At 36.6% G+C, this 19,944-nt stretch overlaps 1 protein-coding gene across 5 annotated transcripts in view; it reads left to right on the top strand.

The window, feature by feature from the left end:
- The window catches only part of LOC129247858 (E3 ubiquitin-protein ligase Ufd4), a 38,602-nt gene that overhangs the window by 1,036 nt on the left and 17,622 nt on the right, over window positions 1-19,944 (top strand). For 3 of the 5 annotated variants that reach the window (XM_054887214.1, XM_054887212.1, XM_054887213.1), the window contains exons 2-7: window positions 461-532; window positions 5,936-6,075; window positions 6,174-7,926; window positions 8,075-8,357; window positions 9,836-10,054; window positions 10,481-10,516. In XM_054887214.1, the coding sequence (XP_054743189.1) occupies window positions 5,936-6,075; window positions 6,174-7,926; window positions 8,075-8,357; window positions 9,836-10,054; window positions 10,481-10,516 (2,431 nt within the window). In that variant the 5' untranslated portion in view covers window positions 461-532. The remainder of the gene's footprint in view (window positions 1-460; window positions 533-5,935; window positions 6,076-6,173; window positions 7,927-8,074; window positions 8,358-9,835; window positions 10,055-10,480; window positions 10,517-19,944) is intronic. The other 2 variants (XM_054887216.1, XM_054887215.1) reach the window with 1 other exon arrangement.

Raw genomic sequence — 19,944 nt, 5'->3', positions numbered from 1 at the left:
CGTATCTTAATATGTTTAATGTCTTTTTTGTTGAAATAGTTGTGCCTTTATATTCGACCGAGAGTGAATAAATAAGATTTAAGGGTAAATTTTGTATCGCCTCGAGAAAGACGTTATAAACAAGAATGTACTTATCTTGATAATATCCTGGTAATTCATTGAAAAAACCCCCAGCTATTCGACTGTATTTCAAGACATTCTGTGTCCTTTTTATTTTATTTTCATGATTTTAATAGTGTTGCTTTTTATTGTTCTAGGCTTAACCGTTTACATGAAAGCGGTTATGTACCGTTTGATTTGCGCCTTGGCTGTTCTGTCTATGAATTCCAAGTTTTATTGTTCGAACAAATGAAATAAAAAAAAAATAATTCAAATTCTAAGTTTATATAGTAAAATGTATAATGTATAACTATGCAAATAGATTAATAACTAAAATACTAATGTTCCATTCCTTTTTCAGATTTTCTCAGTAAAAACGTAATCGATAAAACAGAATCATCAAAAACTAGAAGTGTAAACCACTTATTTTAAGGTAAGTTGCTTTTACAGATGCTAACGATTGAGCTAAATACATAAATGTAAGTTCTTGTCAGAATTTCTGTTCCGCTTTTTAGTATGCCTTGATGTCAGATGATTTATTAGGGAAGCTTTTTAATTGCAGAAATACATTCGGAGGTTTGCCAATGCCTGTTAAAATGCCGCTTTAATCATTTCATATGTATTGTCCATAGTGGGTGTTGGTTGTCCAGGGAATGCAGCTTGAGTGACGGTCCGTGGCCGTATATATCGTCATATGAATTCAAAAAAGCCCTAAGTTACAAAAAATTCAAAATCGACTTTTTAGTTGATTATCATGCACCGTATCATAATACATGTTCCTTTAAAATTTTATAATCCAACAACCAATAATGACGTTGGTATAAACAAAATTCGAAAAGCCCTAAGTGCAAGCGTAACAAATTTGCCAACCAAAACTGTAACTTACGCCTTTACAGAAATAATAAACAACAAACACAAGAAGGCATAGTATGCCATGCCATTGTGTGTGTTCTTATTTATCAGTTTTTTATTTATCAGTTACTGACGAAAAGTATTGACGAATAGGTTTTTTGCATCTCTGTATTAACAGTTAGTTTTTCTTTTGTATGTTTCTAAGAGGCTTTACTGGGTTAGAGTTTATTTAATTAAAACTAAAAATCTCTAAAAATGATTAACGAAACTAATTTTGATAAATCAGTGTTAAAAAAACGGTGAATAAAACATTTTCATTTTAAAAGGTTTTTTGCTTCTCCTGTAAAATTTTTAAAATGTAACTTAGGGCTTTTTTGATTTCATGTGACGATATGTATGTCCGGTCGTTCCAGTAATGGAGAATCGACTACCCTGAGAATGAAATCTCGTTTTGCTTCGATGCGTCGAAAATTTTCCACTCGTTTTTGAAAACTAAAATCTCTAGTACATTCATGATGGCTTATAATGCATTGTACAAAAAACAAGTTAGTTTGACGAAAAAATGAAAATGGCTGTGGTTTGAACTTTTTTTTTAGAAATACAGTTTGGTTATCGGAAAGAACATGAAATCACCATTCTAATTATGAAAGTCCTAACATAGGGTCCATAGAGAATTTAAATAAGCTTTAGAAAAATTAAGGTAAGCTTTAGAAAGGAGACCTATAGACTAACAAAATCGTAGATTCAAATGCAGACAGTCAAAATAAAGATAACAGAAAAAACGAGAAAATGCGTTAGAAGAAAGTAAAAAGCACAAATTCGATGTTTTGAACATATATTCCTAAAAATCGTGTAAAGTTTGCTATGCTTCAAGTATCTCCAACTAACCCCTAAACGCCGAAGATGAAGCTTTGGAATACAAACCAGGGCGATTTTCTATTGTTTTATTGAAAAATAAAAATTTGATATGAAATACATATATATGTATAATACACATAATAAAAATTTGGATACAAAATTTATTCCAAATCTTCCCCTACGGTATTTTAATATAAATACTGAACAATGTTCCCCGGTAAATATGTACATATGCATGTATTATTAAAATTTAATTGTTTTGCCAAAAAGATACCCCATAAAATTATTTACTTTTTAAGTTATATCGATTGAAATTGGCAACAGACCTGCAATCAAGAAAAAAAATATAAGGGAAGAATTAAGATTAATTAAAAAATTAACGAAGCATTTTTGATAACTCTAAAATTTAGATAATTACAATGGATTCACAAATTGGTAATTAGACGTCCTTCTGCATTCTCATGAAAGTGGCAACCACCGTAACCTAAGCTAACTTAACCTATGATTTAAAAAAAAAGTCCGTTAGAAACATAATTAGCTCAGTTATAGTACTAGGCGGCCGCCGTAGCCGAATGATGCGTGACTACCATTCGGAAGACGTAGGTTCGAAACTCCGTGAATCACCAAAATGAACAAAAAGAGTTTTCTAATAGCCGTCGCCCTCGGCAGGCAAAGGCAAACCTCCGAGTGTATTTCTGCCATGAAAAAGCTCCTCATAAAAAATGTTTGCCGTTCGGAGTCGGCTGAAAACTGTAGAGCCCTCCTTTTGTGAAACAACATCAAGACGCACGCCACAAATTGGAGGAGGAGCTCGACCTAACACCCAAAAATGCTGTAATTAATTTGCAATAATAATATATTTTGTTGTGAAATTCTCGGCTTTGTCGGGAATTCCTTGTGAGGAAACATTACCATAAATTGTAATATGAAACAGGAAAAATCTTTCTACTTTTTTTTCTGTATTGAAATTTATGGGAACGATTTGTTCACATGAAATTTACTAACGAATATTTCAAAAATCGTGTGCCGATGTATGCGAAAATATCGTGGTGCAATTCGATTCATCGGCTCAAAGAAATGCATATATCGATGCATCATACAAAAATTTAGGTAATTTCATTAATATTATTTTTTTGATAATAAAGCAGATTTTTGTCATTTCACATTAAGCATAGCTTTACTACGTGGGAATTTTTCTAGAAAATAATATTTTACGAAATATGTAGGACTGAATACAAGAATAATTCGCATATTAAAAATTACAAGTTGATGTGCACAATAAACGAATTTTAAAAGTTTGTCTCAAACGCTTGGAAGAACCTTTAAAGAATATCGATGTGCAGAGAAGCGGAAATACAATATAATAAAATATCGACTCGACTTGCCAGAAAATTGTCCATCCACTCAAGTCTGTTAGAAAAGATTCATACTTTCTCATATCTTCAATGTTTACTTTGCTCTAAATTTTAAGTTGTAAAAGCGATCAAATTATATGTATGATTAAAAATTAACTGAAACAAAAAAAATACGCGATTATTTGTCAAAATATTCAATCGTCAAAACGATTTATCTAGTGTACAAAAATACAAATATGTACATGACATTAGTGGCTTCCCTACAAAATATGGATAATGGAAATTATCTACAATGATACATGAAAAATATCATAAAAAATAGTTTCTCTTGATAGAAGAATTCAAAATTGATAATTGCTTTGATCATTTCCAAGAAAATTTGTCGCACAGATGCGAAAATTCAAGGCGACCATCCGAAAAGTGGAGCACTTAGTTTGTCGGATGGCGGTAGAAACTCGTGATACCGCCCAAGACGAAATAACAAACATGCTACCCTTGCAGTGCTATACCGCGCTGCAAGAGTTCGGATAATAATAAAAATATTAGATAATTATTTATGAAATATTAAGAAAATAAAGCGAAAAAATTTAATTGTTCGATTTTCATTAATTTGTGATCGGCAATTATATTAAGTTTAATTAGACAACTGTGACTAAAAATTACATCAATTGTGATTTGTCATATGTAATGAATATTTACTTCGTCGTTGACTGGATAGAAATTAGGTGAGAAGTATTGTCGTATGTTTAAATTGCCGACAAAATCCATAAGATAAAGAAAGATTCAAAATCACTCGTATACAAATGTCTCCATCAACTGTGATAGAAATTTTGTTATGATTTAGATACAGAAGTTGTAGAATCAAGGATTTGTGTGGTGGAGATGCACAACGCTGAAAACATTTTGGTTTCGTCCACCATTTTTAAGTTGTGCAGCAACCTCCGACATAATAATTTGTTTAAATAACAATCTTGTTTTTATTTTTATTTTTTTTTTGCCTCCTTTATTATACAATACATTTTCTGGTTATTATTCATGGTTTGTTCACTATGTGCCTTTGTTTTGGTTTACACTTTCGGTTGAATTTGACAGCTAATTTCGATAAATTCCCTATAAAAATTAAAAACTGCTTTCCAAACTCTCGTTGCGCTGTGTCCCTCATATGGGATCCGTTCGGAAGCGCCTCGCTCCCTACACAGTCTGTAGCAGTGTACACAGTGTGTAAAGTCAGAATATACCTACATCATTCAATGTGTCACTTTCAACTAAGATTCAGTATTGCGCTTCACATAAATTTGCAGTCAAATTCATCAACTATGTCGTTACAAGATACATAAGTGTGCAAAAAAGCATTCTTAGAAGGAATATTAGCACGGCTATCGTCATAGCACCACCACGGCACTTAAGTGCATAAACACTTGGATAAATCGTAGTCCAAAAACGCTGGACCCATTGAAAGCTATCAACTTCAATTCTCAACTGGAATTGAAGAGAAGGCCTCTTCTTAGTTACCAACGACGCACTGTTGCCAGTTATAGCTTGGAGCTTAACTTCTACACCTGTTGTTGTTGTTGTTGAAATAGCATAAACATTCCTATAAATGTTAGTAGAATGCTGCTGGCGTAACAGTCCTTGGCCAGATATAAATCCGGGTCTTTCCTGTAACGTAGGATCGACTGTCGTGTGTTACACTTCGAGGACGATTAGTTTGCCACTCTAACAGACAACTGAGCTAAAAGATGATGTTCAGCAAAAGGTAAAGGGATGATCCATCGACAGGCAAGTAAAGATATTCACTATATGTATGGAGAATATTTATGCCAACAACAACTGAGAAACAAATAATACATCGGCAAACTCTCGCTCGAGACGAACAGCCCGAGTTAAAAGCGTAATATTCGCACAATTACGATTCAGTTAGTATAGGTTAAACTCCTACTTATCCAGATAGCCATAAATATATATACGTCGGATATGAAAATAAGTCTGGCACTTGACTAACCTCTTCAACATACTCATCTAACACTCCTTTTCTTTTGGTTCGGCGATAACGATGTATCATTGGGCCTAAGGTTAGATGACTTCGATATAGCGTCGTTAGATGACCTTAAAATAACTATTTAAGCAGGATATAATTAGGAATTAGCTTTTTCTCTCTTCTCATTTGGTTACCTCTTATGTAGGATTTACGGGATGGTTTTTTTAAACATCTTCCGTTAAGTGCTCATATTGCAATATTTAGTTAACTTTTTCACTATGGTAAATAGCAAATGAGAACCCAGGGTTTGTGGTTTTTGGGTTTGAGAGAATTGTCAAATGTTTCTACTGCGTGTTTGATGGAAATTGTGTTTAAACTGTATCTCTTTTCATTCTCGAAAACTGATTGGAAAATGGAAATCTCTTCAAAATATATATTAAAAGAATATTTTAAATGCTGAGTCCAATCGGTAGAGTTCTTGCAGAGTCAATTGGTTATCGTTTAATTCTGTATGCACCATGTTTACAGGTTAAATGCAAAATAGAAACGGGGTAATATCATTGCGAAAGTAAATAGCTTACTAAGTAAATATATTTGTAAATCGATGCTTCGTTTTATTCACTACTTTTTATAAATCAATTATCGACGTAATTTTTAACTCTAATGGCAGTGAATATTTGAATAACTATCAAAAGCTATTGTTTATATTTATAAATAATTTTTTTTTTGCTTTAATATTTTAAAACTTCAAAATTTCAATACAAAATTAAGTTGTTTCTCTATTCATTTGCAGATGGGAGACGTTGATCCAGAAACACTCTTAGAATGGCTTTCCATGGGTCAGGGCGATGAGCGGGACATGCAGCTGATTGCCCTAGAGCAACTGTGCATGCTTCTTCTCATGTCTGATAATGTAGATCGCTGCTTCGAAAGGTGAGTAAGCGCCGAAACTGAAATATGTTTTTCATTTTTGCATTTGTCCTGTATTACACATCCATCTAACTCTTTAATTTCGAAACCATTTGAAATAGTTGCCCACCACGCACCTTCCTACCAGCGCTTTGTAAAATCTTTCTGGATGACCTCGCACCAGAAAATGTTCTTGAAGTAACTGCACGGGCGATTACATACTATTTGGATGTCTCGGCTGAATGCACACGCCGAATTGTTGCTATCGATGGCGCCATTAAGGCGATTTGTAATCGTTTGGTTGTCGCCGACTTGTCGTCGCGCACATCACGCGATTTAGCTGAACAATGTATTAAGGTGTTGGAATTAATTTGTACCCGTGAGGCGGGAGCTGTCTTCGATGGTGGTGGCTTGAACTGTGTGCTCTCTTTTATACGCGACTGTGGTTCACAAGTACATAAGGATACATTGCACTCTGCTATGGCTGTGGTGTCGCGCCTCTGTACAAAAGTTGAACCGAATGCACCGTGCATTCAGAATTGTGTGGAGAGCTTAAGTACTCTGCTGCAACACGAGGATCCGATGGTAGCCGATGGTGCATTGAAATGTTTCGCCTCCGTTGCTGATCGCTATACTCGCAAGTGGGTTGATCCGGCTCCATTGGCTGAGTATGGACTTGTCGAAGAATTGCTGAAACGTTTAGGAAATGCCGCCGGATCTGTTAACAATACATCAAACTCGACAGCTGCCAGTCCGGGAGCAACTTCTGGTGCTTCAACATCGGCCATCGGTAGTGCCAGTGGTGGTCACAATGACAGTATAAATGCCGTTTCTACAACTACTACTACCACAACAAATAAACCAGCCCAAACAAATGATCCTTCACGGACCTCACAATCGATTTCCACAACCATATCCTTATTATCCACTTTATGTCGTGGCTCGCCATCAATCACACACGATTTATTACGTTCACAGTTACCAGATGCAATCGAACGTGCTTTGAAAGGTGATGAACGCTGCGTATTAGACTGTATGCGTCTGGCAGATTTGCTTTTATTGTTACTATTTGAGGGCCGACAAGCATTGAATCGCGTAGGAACAGCTGGTGGTGCTCAAGGTCAACTAGCATCACGTGTCCGTCGCAATGATTCCAGCGCTGAGCGAACGCACCGTCAATTAATTGACTGCATACGCTCGAAGGATACCGAAGCCCTACAAGAGGCCATCGAATCTGGTGGCATCGATGTGAATTGTATGGACGATGTTGGTCAGACACTACTTAATTGGGCCTCTGCTTTTGGCACACTTGAGATGGTAGAGTATTTGTGCGAGAAGGGCGCTGACGTTAATAAAGGGCAACGCAGCTCATCATTGCATTATGCGGCATGCTTTGGACGTCCCAGTATAGCTAAAGTATTACTCAAATATGGCGCCTATCCAGATTTGCGCGATGAAGATGGCAAAACACCCTTGGATAAGGCACGTGAGCGTGCCGATGACGGACATCGTGAGGTGGCAGCCATATTGCAATCGCCTGGTGAATGGATGGCTGCTGGCAATTTGACGACAAACAAAGATGGAGCCGATGATAATGGCATATTAGAGCCACGCGGAGATCCAGAAATGGCACCAATTTATTTGAAATTGTTTTTGCCAGTATTCTGCCGTACCTTTCAGGGCACAATGCTGGGCAGCGTACGACGGGCCAGCCTCGGACTTATAAAAAAAATGGTGCAGTATGCACAATCAGGAGTACTGAAAGGACTATGTGAGCCACAAATGCAGCTGGAGCCAGCAACAGTTACTGGCACAAATGCACACAATTTGGGAACCCTATTAGTGGAAGTCGTGGCCAGTGTATTGGACAATGAGGTTTGTAGAAATCATAATTGCTTAACATAAATTGAGATAGTGATGGTGTGAAATGTAAATATTTTGTATTTGCTGTACGGGCTTGGCTAATAACAAATTTCTTATTTTTAAATAGCAAATGATATTTTTTTTTTATTTTTCCAATAAGGATGATGATGATGGCCACCTAGTAGTGCTTAACATAATTGAAGAGTTGATGAGTAAAACACAAGATGAATTTTTGGACCACTTTGCACGTCTTGGTGTATTTTCGAAAGTGCAAGCTCTGATGGAAACAGATAATGAAACAAATGACACCATTACCACGACAGTCGTTCACACATCTTCTAATGCCATCACTGCTAGTGCCGAGGACCAGCAACTGCAGAGTGGTAGCAGTGGAATAAACAGTTCAGCACAGCAACTGCAACAGCAAACAACTTCAGCAACAGGTACATATGAACTGTTTATTATAAGAATGCCCTTCATTGGATATCTTAGGTAACATTGTTCGTGGAATGATCTTCTGTGAATATAAAGGCGATGATTTTAATCGCATGAATTCGACTCTTATTCGTCTTAAGAATTTGACGAGTCTTATTAGGGTTCTTACCACAATGCACAAGCAAGAGCAAATTTTTCTTAGAATTAGTTTTTTTTTTTTTAATGCCTATTTTGGGTTTTTCTAATTTATACGGCGCTTCCAGATTCTAATTGCTGCCGTTTGTAATCGCTCCTACACCGACTCTACGTTCTTGCACTTTTCTCACCCTTCAACTCCAACTCGAAGCAACTTAAACAGCCATTGATATATTGTGACCAATCCATGCGGCGCGGAACTTTTATTTTAGTTTCAATTGTTTTCCTCTTATTTTTAGTTATCAGTTATTAAAAACATTCGATGCGAAAAAGGAAGCTCTTATCAAGACCCAAACCGAAAAAGTAATAATTCAAAACAAAAATACTAAAGCAACGTATACGCGCTGCTTTTGTTGTATCAACAATCCTTATCCACACGCTGCGATTGTTGTATCAACGCGTTGTACAGTGCGTACATGCAATGCCCCACACTATCATAGGTGATTTCATGGTAAAGAAAAATTCATTCATTTGGCCCTCAGTGAATTTGAAAATATCAGCTGATTGGCTAACGTATCCGCGATCATGACAGCGGTTTGTTTACGAAAAAACTGAGGTTGTGTTGCTGATATACGAAAAAAATTAACACAGTCTACGCTGTGAATACTTTAGAAATGAGCAAGCAGATATCTACTGCCGAGTATCCGGTGTCGTGGAAGCCGAAGTTAGGTTAGGTTATGGTGGTAGTCGATCTGTTCGACCAACTCACTTAGGTCTGACAGGTCTGTTGTGATACTACTTTGGCTGCACGGGAACCTCATTTATTTTTCTTCGTGAAACAATTTTGTCGCTCTTATGAAGCGCTGGACAATCTCCACGTGGCACAATTGCAAAAGAAGTGCTCAACTGTCTCTTTCTCATCTGTATATCTTCTACAATATTAGCCGAGTAACTTTCAATTTCATTTTTCACCATAGCTGAAGGCCAAAACTTATAATCTATCAGTTTTGATGTAATGTTACGCCTATTTAAAAGGAAGGAGCATACTACGTTTTACTTATTCTTTAAAAGTACCATTTTACTACGGGTTCAGATTTTTTCTAGCGGCTATAGCATATTTATAGAAGAACCCTACAGCTTTTTAATAGACTTGAGACAAGAACGTTTAAGGCTTTTCTATAATAGCCCACATACATATCATCTACAAAAATGTTCTTTCAAATATCTTTGCATTGCTTCCTAGACTAAATGAGGTTATAAGCTCCAAAATTTTAAATTATAGTACCTTTTTAAACAATTTTCATCACATATCTTAAAAATAATTCACACTTGTTTACATTTAAATACACAGAAGACGCCATGGAGGACGCTAAAGAAATACTACAGGGCAAGGCTTATCACTGGCACGAATGGAGCATCTGTCGGGGACGCGACTGTTTGTACGTGTGGTCAGACTCGGCAGCATTAGAGCTCTCAAATGGTTCGAACGGTTGGTTTCGCTTTATACTCGATGGCAAGTTGGCTACAATGTACTCTAGTGGCAGCCCTGAAAATGGCAATGACAGCTCAGGTAATTGAAAGTTATATTTGTAAATTGACAACGAAATGAATACCTAATTGGTTAAAAATGCAATAGAAATAATTCTAAAAAGTGTGTCTAGCAAGCACGGATTGTAATTGAAAGTTTGCCCATAAGTGACTAGAAAATACAAAATTCCCTGCATGGGCCTAATTGTTACCTAATGTACCTTCCAACTTATTTATTTTACAGCATTTAACTGTTTCCTTACCAATTGCTTAACTATCTTCTTCACACTTCGCTTATAAGCGACACCATACAAAAACTAAAATATTCAAATTTTGGTAGCGAATTTTTTGCTTTAGCTTTTTTCAGCCGCATTGAACTATGTATGACCTTTTATAACCCTAGGCTGTATACTATTATCATTTAATTTAAATTCATTAAAAACAATACACCTGTGTTTTTACGTCATAGGAAGGGGTCGTGGCATGGATTCTGTTACTAGTGAAGGTGAGAGAATTATACCTTACTTTTTCATTTATTTTACATTCCTCATTTCACGTTTAGCTTGTTGCTTTATTTTAGTTCATGTTGTTTTCTTTGCATTGAGCTTTTGTTGTTGCGCCTTGTAAATTAAGTTTTTGTGTTGCAACTAATTAATTCGTTTCAATTGGTTTTTCTATATGTATATATTAGCTTATTTGTAACTCATTTCTAATATTTGGTATTTCTTGTTTTGGTTCGCTCTCAAGAGCAGTTGTTGATGAAATTGGTATTAACTTGCAACTTTTTTGTTCACCACAATACTAATAATGTTGTTATTGTTTAACGTTAGGCTGTTTGTATCACCCATATAGAAGCCCTGTACTGACCTGGGTTCCCCCCTAGTCGTATAAAATATATTAATAAACATTCTAATAGTACACGAAATAAATGAAAAATGAAAAGGCTAACGCAACATATTTAGAAAATCGGAGCGAGGCCTTAATTAAATATGTGCCTCTATAGTATACTATATATGCACACATAGAATACACAAAATATCTACATTCATGGATCACAAAAAAATATCAATAACCATGAAATTTATGTTGTGTAAGGTGGGCAAATCATCACGAATAGTTTAACGCCAGACAAACGCTTCCAAATTGTGGAAATTAATTTTGAAAAAAAAAAAAATCTGTTCGCGAAGTTCATAGAGTGAAGTGTTGAAGAGGACGCCGAAATGTAGGTTCCACGGCAGTCGGTTCTACGTTACCGCAACGACTCGGATTTATGTCCGGCCAAAGACTGTCATTCTAGAAGCATTTCCCGTACTTGTATTGAGAATGTGTATGCTGCTACAACAACAGCACTGCCGATTCATGGTCGTTCTCACTTATTGGCTTATTTAGATTTAAAATTAGTTAAAAATTGGATCGATCAATGGAAGCAAGTTTTTTAAATTAATAATAACAGATATTCAATTGTATGTGGTTTTTATTTCAGAGATTAATATGACAAATATATGAAAGTAATAATTCAAAGATTTTTTAAAACTTGAACAAGTGATAATAGGGACAAAAAGGAAATATTTATTTATGTAGCAGATTTCCAATGACTTTTTGCATTCGATTTGACATAGAGTGCGAGTGGGATCCCATAGTTCTTTGACTTTTGCCATAAATCCTTCTTATTTTTTAACAATTCCTTCCCGATTCACTTCTTTAAATCTCCCTGAAGGTTTCCCCTAATCGCTATGTTGCCGCCACCGTGCTTTTGTTTTTTATGAACCGCGGTGAGAGCTCTTGTCCTTTAGGCCGTCTGATTTTTCGCCCAGCATCATTTCCAAATAAATTTATTTTTGTTTCATCGCTCCAAGTGTGTCTTGAGTAAAGCTTTTCCTCTTCCTTAAATTTGCTTATTTCAGAAACTTGAGGAACTTTACGAGCAATTCTGCCTGATAGGTTCATGTTGTACAATCAAAGCCGTACAGTTATCGCTGATACTAAGTTGTTGATTTCAGTTGCAATAGCCTTTGATGACCTGACGGAACCCTCTTGACAAGAGTCACAATTAAATTGTCATAGCGCAAGGCGATTTCTTTTTGCCACCACATCGTTCTGTGGATTTAGTTGGTCTTAAGAGCATTTACAACAAAATTTTTGGACCGTTCAAGTAACTCAGCGATAAATTTGTACGACTTTTTCGTTTTCGAAGATTGACAACAATCCTCTGCTCCTCAACTATGCAATGCTGCGCACAACCTTTCTTTGAAAGAAATTCATATAAATTATTACTAATTAAATAACCTGTTTAATTCGCTACTTACAAAGGTTTAGTACATATGTGCACTGTTTTTTTCAGTGCGTATATTTTTTACGTTATCATACAAAAACGTCAGATACTTGAAGGAAGGTTATTCCCATCTTGCTCGGGAAAATAGTATAGGCTACTTTCTTAGAAATCCTTTTGAAGCCCCTGCTGTTGTGTAATCGCAAGGGTGATAGATTTACAAGGTTTGCTCTTTAATTATGGTGAATAAGAAAATTGTGGGGGAACTTCGGCTGCCTGTGGCTTATGAGATTACGCAGACGAAAACTGCACGATCATTTAACACGTATTTACACACTTGTCTAATCAGTCGTGGATCAGACGGCAACGAAATGTCATTGGTTTATTTTTTTTTTCTTATATCACCAACACATCCCCAATTTTTTTTAAACACATGCCAAGAGACGTCAGCTCTTCAGCTCATTCTGTCAAATTCGCTCAGAACCGAATAACGGTCTGTTAAGGAGCACAATTCTTTTCGCCATGGTTTCATCATATTTTTAACACTTGCGCCTACTCGCCTCTGGGCAGTGGGAGTACATTTTGCAACATTTTGACTATTTATTTTCTTTTTATTTTTTTAGGTTATATTACAACAAAAGCCATATAATGGAAAGCTGCACACTTTGCACTAAATTCAACAAATTCTCATAAAAATAACAAAAACAATTATCAAAAATCAACACTAATTTAAGCCCACTTTAAACTTGAACAATGTTATACCTCTCCGCCCATGTGCTTTATATGGAAGAAAATTGTCAACATTAAAAATCAACACTTTTGAGCTATAAAAGTGCATACCCGTGCTAAAATAAAAACTCTCTCAAAATAGGCATTCGTTTCTGCAATCACCTCCTCGAGTAAATAAAATCTTTTTCCCTTCAGTCATTTCTTCAAATTGGGGAACAAATAGTAGTCCGAAGGAGCAAATAGGAGGAATGTGAAACGAGTTGGCACCCTATTTCCATTAATTTTGCGAGGCATGAGCTGGTGCTTTGTCGTCAGCCGACTTCCTCGATTCAAACGAATGCCCAACAAAAATAAATAGACCGATCTGGCTAAAACTTGGTGTGCTCTCTTCCAACAGATAGTATCAACCTCGATACGCACCAGTAGTGCCATCTCTGTGACTTTACACGAACTGTTCAAACAACCCTCGTACAAAGAAAATAAAATAAAACAGAACTTTTTGAAGAAATAAGTTAAATGAAGGAAAGTGAAAAATTATTTAATCTAAAGCATAGTACTAAGTTTGCGTTTTACGTAAAATGACTGTCAAAATCTATACAAATTGCATTGCAGTGAAATATGCGAGAAATTTGATATGTATCTCACGGCTAAGTAGTACTAACTTCACGTCGTGCAAACAATGCGCCCCCCAATTTAAAATTGAGCGAAAAGTGACAGTTCGTTTGCGAGTAAAATGCTTGTGTTTGAACACTCCGAAGACATGGTATTTGGAAGCGAAACGTCTTGGCAAAGAGTGCAAGTAAATCCTCTTTATATTTTCTGTGTGTCGATAATATTATATAATTTGTCTAAAAAGACTTTTTATCTGACCAAAATTTGCCAATTATAAAATTGTTGGTTTACGTTTCTTCAATTTTCATTCTGTCGTTTCTTCTCATTTGACAATTAATGTTGCTTGCCAAATTTCACTGCGTTGAAACTTGTACTTATTGGCCAAGGAATTTGTATCATTCGTTCATGCGGTATAAGTCTTGCAGAGGATTTTGTCTAGATACATAAATTCGCACTATATACTTCACATATTTACTCAATCAAATTTCATTTTGCGTACTATTGTGATTAAAACTTGGTAATTCGTCGCATTACTATTATTTTGAACACAGGTGCATGTGTGTCGCTTTGAGTGTTTTTGATGTAAATAAAACCGTTCTTGTGATGCCTTTGCGTTCCCTTTCAAATCATCTTTTGTTTTTAGATGTTTGCTTGCTATTGTGTATACGAACGTAACCTCCTCCAACTCATGAACACTTATCTATTCGAATTCAAACAATACCTTTTAAGCTCTCAAATGAGCAAAGCGCAATGAACTGTTTGCTCGAAAAATGAAATCTGAACAGATTCTAAGTTTTTCAATCCAATATCCCAATCAATAGCTTTTTATCTAATACTGGAGGAGTTATAAAATAGCCGATGGTATTTGTATTGTGTTAATAAAACTTTATTTTGGTTGGCAGTCCGGTAAGATTGTAATTCATTCCAAAGATACGAGTACTTCGTCCTCAATATCATTGCTGTGTCCAACGCAGTTCTTTGATTATTGAGAATGGACTTAGATGCGCAACACGTTGACTGACTTTAGGCTTGCTCCGGATTTGTGCAGTATATCGATTCCCTTATGCCTTTGTATCCAGTTTCAGTTTCAGCTTCTGCATTTTTGTATACAAATGAATTGGACTTCTGAGTTGTTGTAATGGTTGTCTCAACGTCATTAAAGATAGTCCTCTCAGGTATTCAGAGTGTTTTGTTTAGCTGTTCGCTCAGTTACTTTTGTAATAGCGTGTATTTTGGCGGGGAAATTATTGCACTCATCTGTTAGTTTGAATGAATATTGAAGCTCGAGTACCAAACAGAATTCAGCAGCATTTACTAGCAGTAATTTTCTTTAATTCGTCATTGTGTATTTATACGGATGGCTTGTTTTTAAAATTCGCTGGAGGAGTGACTCATTCTGAGTTGCTGAATTGCTCTCGAATATTAGTGTGGCCTGTTACTTTAGTTTTAGTACGGACTTCTGATGGGAGTTCTATGCATTTAAGTCCATCATATACGAGTCCAGTAATTTTTCTTTAGTACTGCTGTGCTCAGTTCACCTCGAGCAGGACTGATTACATCGTTGTGACATTCAATAGGAATTTTGCCACTCTCTTTCCATCTCGGGAGGAGTCGAGTAAGGGACTTTTACTAAACAATTTCGTCGCTATAGTCTACGGCGGCCGCCGTAGCCGAATGGGTTGGTGCGTGACTACCATTCGGAATTCACAGAGAGAACGTAGGTCCGAATCTCGGTGAAACACCAAAATTAAGAAAAACATTTTACTAATAGCGGTCGCCCTTCGGCAGGCAATGGTAAACCTCCGATTGTATTTCTTTTATGAAAAAGATCCTCATAAAAATATCTGACGTTCGGAGCCGGCTTGAAACTGTTAGTCCCTCCATTTGTGGAACAACATCAAGACGACCACAAATATAAGGAGGAGCTCGGCCAAACACCCAAAAAGGGTGTATGCGCCAATTATATATATATATGGTATAGCTGGTATTTATTTTTCATCCCAGTTGTATGGATATTAATTAGAATGAATGTCCGATCCATGACGATTTCCACATGAAGCCTTCCGTCGCTCAACTGGTCATCTTTTAAATTAGACTCGACAGAGGCAACCAGCTTCTCGGGAGGCACGCGGTCAACGGCCATGAAAATATTGTTTTCACAGATGCGAAAATTTTTACTATTGAAGAAGATTTTAATAAGCAAAACCACAAAGTCGATGCCAAAACTTCTAAAGACGCAAAAAATGTTATTCCAAGGGTTCAGCGTGTCCACCATCCCGTCTCCGTAATGGTTTGGTGGGAAGTGATTTGTAAAGGCAAAGTGTACCACCACGAGGATGTCTTAGAAGGCGTGGTGAAACAGTTGAGCAGTACTCTCTTCAATGGATAGCGTTGGATCTTCCAACAAGATTACGCTCCATAACGCGAAAATTGGCGTCCGGAAGTCCAGATCTGAATCCATTGGACCATAGTCAATTTTTTGTATTTACATACATTTACAAAAAAAAGTATTATAATTTCATATCTATAACAGTCTTAACTTGTAACAGAACTTATGGCAGGGCTAACTACATACCTATGTGGCACAATTCACTGAACAAGAATTTCGGTTAAATTCAGCTATATTTGAATTGCATTTGCAATCAATTGGGAACTCGAGCAAAGCGAAAATGAAAAATAAAAAAAATGTCCCTATAATAATGGTAATTCGCGAAACATTCCAAAAAATATATTTCATTTTTAAATTACGCAATAGAATTAAAAGAAAAAGAAGGCATTATATATTTTAGAAAGTGGACCCGGCACCTTCGACTTGTAAGTACTTTTCTAAAACCACTTTACGAAACTCTATGAAATTTACTACACAAATTGCACATTGTTCATGGCATGATATAGAGTGGCATGATGTGAAAACAAGTGAAATTTTATAACAGTAAAGCCCACCCATAATAAAAACATATTTTGATTTTCGTCCACCTACATAAAGATACATAAATATTTATATACATTTGGTCAATCCGAGCTATCTTAAAGAAATTTAGTAGAAATGTTAGTCTTGAATATCGTTTCTTCAAAATCGATCAGTGAACGCAATCTCTAGGTGGTGGTCATTCAAAATCTCAAGATGTATAAGGAGAAAATGTTCTAGGTCCGTATATGAGATTAAGTTATACGAATTTTTAAAAGTTTTTAAAAACATGTGCCGGTTACATAAATTTCTGCAATTGATGACGTAAAGGTTAAATATGTTTCTTTAAGGCAAGATAAGGGAAACTGCCAATATCAGCTATTTAAAAACAATTTAATCTATAGGGTTCTATTGTCTTGGAATCGTTTTCGAATACAAAATAAAAAACAAGGAGGGACAAAAATTTCCATGCAAATGAAGAAGTAGTTCTTATAGCCTTCGTTGAGGAAAAAAAGTAGTTCAATAACAACTCATTGCATTAATAAGCCGACAACGAACCAATAAAAACTTGCCAATGGGCTGTTAATTTCCGGTCAGGTGCATTAAATTCTTCTTCTTAATTGGTGCGGTAACCGCTTACGCGATTTTGCTAACCGGCGCGAGTTGGACACACGAAGTGAAGCCAAGTCCGTCTCCACCTGATCTTTCCAACGCAGAAGAGGCCTTTCTCTTCTTCTATTACCACCAGCTGGTACCGCATCGAATACTTTCACAGCCAGAGCGTTTGCATCCATTCGGACGACATGACCCAGTCAGCGTAGCCGCTGTATCTTTATTCGCTGCGCTATGTCTATGTCGTCGTAAAGCTCATCGTTCCACCGCCTACGATATTCGCCGTTGCCAACGTGCATAGGTCCAAAAATCTTCCGCAGAATCTTTCTCTCAAACACGCCAAGCGTCGCATCGTCGGATGTTGTCATCGTCCACACTTTTGCGCCATACGTTAGGGCGGGCATGAGAGAGGCTTGTAGAGTGTTAGTTTTGTTCGTCGAGATAGGCCTTTACTACTCATTTGCCTACTTAATCCAAAGTAGCACTTGTTGGCAATAGAGATTCTACGTTGGATTTCCAGGTGCATTAAATTGGAGTGTAGAAATCTCACAATATCACATACGAGGACGTGTTCGTCGAGAACTCAATGTATCCTCAGGGAGTGACAGTTTAGTGGCATAATTCGCCAATTTTTCTTTGAAACAGCTCCCATTTCCGGTCAACGGTGGGTGCTACAGAGGCAGGACGAACGATTTTTAGTGGTCGGAAGTTGAAGGCTTCCAAGACTTGGACGATTTTTGGATTCAGTAACCGCGCTATGTCACACATCCCATGCCACAACTGTTCTTTTGCGCGCCAAGTTCAGTACTCGTGTTGTCAGCCGACTCGGAGATATCAAATAATGAAATACTTAAAATAAGGACGAAAGTGAAAGTGAATATGGAAAGGAATAAAGATAAATATGGATATAAAGAGCAGGATAGAAATAGACGCAATTATAGATATAGAGGAGTGATAGAGATAAAGGTAACGAGACAAAGATAAAGATAAAACTGGTTGATTTTCAACCATTGGGCGCAAACTAGTAAGTATAAATGCAATAAATACAGTTGGAATCATCAAGTATACGTTTTACTGACTTTATTTTCACCTCAGAGCGTTCATTGTAGCGAATCACTCAAGTGTCTCGCATTGAGTCAAAGCGAAGCGATTGTGCAAGGTGTATGTATATGGATGTATGTATGTACAGGGTGAACGATATGAAGTGTTACCTATTCAAAACACCATAACTTTTTTGTGTGAAATTAGTTTTTATTGGTTTGAAAGACAAAATTGTTCAAAAATAATTACAATTTTAACATATATTCACTTTAGCTCGATATGACCACCTTTTGCCTTGACTATAGCCTTCAAAAACTGAGTTGCATGCTGCACGAATGTGATCTTGAGGTATTTTGGCCCATTCTCGTATAATAGCTTTTTTCAGCGCATCCATACTGGCATATTTTTTAGTCCTCACCTTAGTCTCCAAAATGAACCAGATGGAATAGTCCATTGTGTGGACGAAATGAAGTGTGGAACATGATTTTTTAACCATTCTTGGTTCACACGAGTTTTATGAGATGGTGGCGAGTCGTGTTGGAACGTCCATTGTCTACGACCGAAATGTTTGCGTGTCCACGGCTCTAAAGCAGCTTCTAAAGCATTTTCCCGACAATAAGTCGCATTCACTTTAACACCAGACTCGATAAAAACGATTGGAGAGCGTCCATCAGCGGTCACTGCGGCCCAAACCTTTACTTGCGATGGGGAAATTGCTTCGAGTGGCCATACGTAGGCTCAAATTCTCGTATGAGCGTTCGGTCAAGTAAACACGATCGTTTTGAGTATTTATGAACCGCTCAATTGGGAATTTTTTTTATCAGAAAACACAATTTTAGGAAACTCGCCACGTTTGTGCAAGCGCAACAACTCCTTTGCTCTTTCGCACCGAACTTTTTTTTTCTGGGGTGAAAGATCGTATGCTTTTTGGAACTTGTAAGCCTTGCTGTCTTGCGATATTTTCAGTTCTTTGGCCATTTTTCTTCCACTTCGACGTGGATTTCGTTCAAGTCGAGCCTTTACTTTCCGAACCATTTCTGGCGTTGTTGCGTTTTTTTTGGTCCACCTCCATAGCGTTTTGCAATGCTACCAGTATCATTGTAACGTTTTATGGTGCGATACACAAACATTTTATTCACTTTGAGGTGACTGAGCTCGCGAACAATGGCTGGTTGTGATTTTCCAGCCAAATATAACGCAATCACACTATTACGTTTGAATTCCATCACAGAAAAAAAAATTCAACAAAACTGAGACGCAAATGCTTTTGATGGCTTATAAACAAGATATTGAACTCTCATTAAAACAAATTTGACGTTGATGTCATGAGCTGTTTTACAGATATAAACAGTGTGAAGTTGGTAGCACTTCATATCGTTCACCCAGTATGTATGTGTGTATGTATTTCTGTGTTTACCCTACAAGACAGCTGACTATTAGATAAGTACTCATATTATCATCATCCCCATCCTCATTCCACTACATATTTTCGTTTTAGCCATGGGGAAGTTCTGATAGTTTCCCCTTGTCGCTGTGAATTCTATCTCTCTTTTACCAATAGCAATTTCTTATAACTGATATGCTCTAAAGGCAAGGAACTAATAATTTTTATTCTTACAATGTAATAACTGCTGACAACTAAACTCCCCATTGTCGTCATCACAAACTTCTCAGCACTAATAATCATACTTTTCATTTTTGTTATCAAAAAGTAATCAGACTGATGGACAAAAACTCCTAATTTTCGTTATCATTAAACATT

The sequence above is a fragment of the Anastrepha obliqua genome, chromosome 5, assembly GCF_027943255.1.
Source record: "Anastrepha obliqua isolate idAnaObli1 chromosome 5, idAnaObli1_1.0, whole genome shotgun sequence".
Taxonomy (NCBI): domain Eukaryota; kingdom Metazoa; phylum Arthropoda; class Insecta; order Diptera; family Tephritidae; genus Anastrepha; species Anastrepha obliqua.
This window is presented reverse-complemented; position numbering and strand designations above follow the sequence as displayed.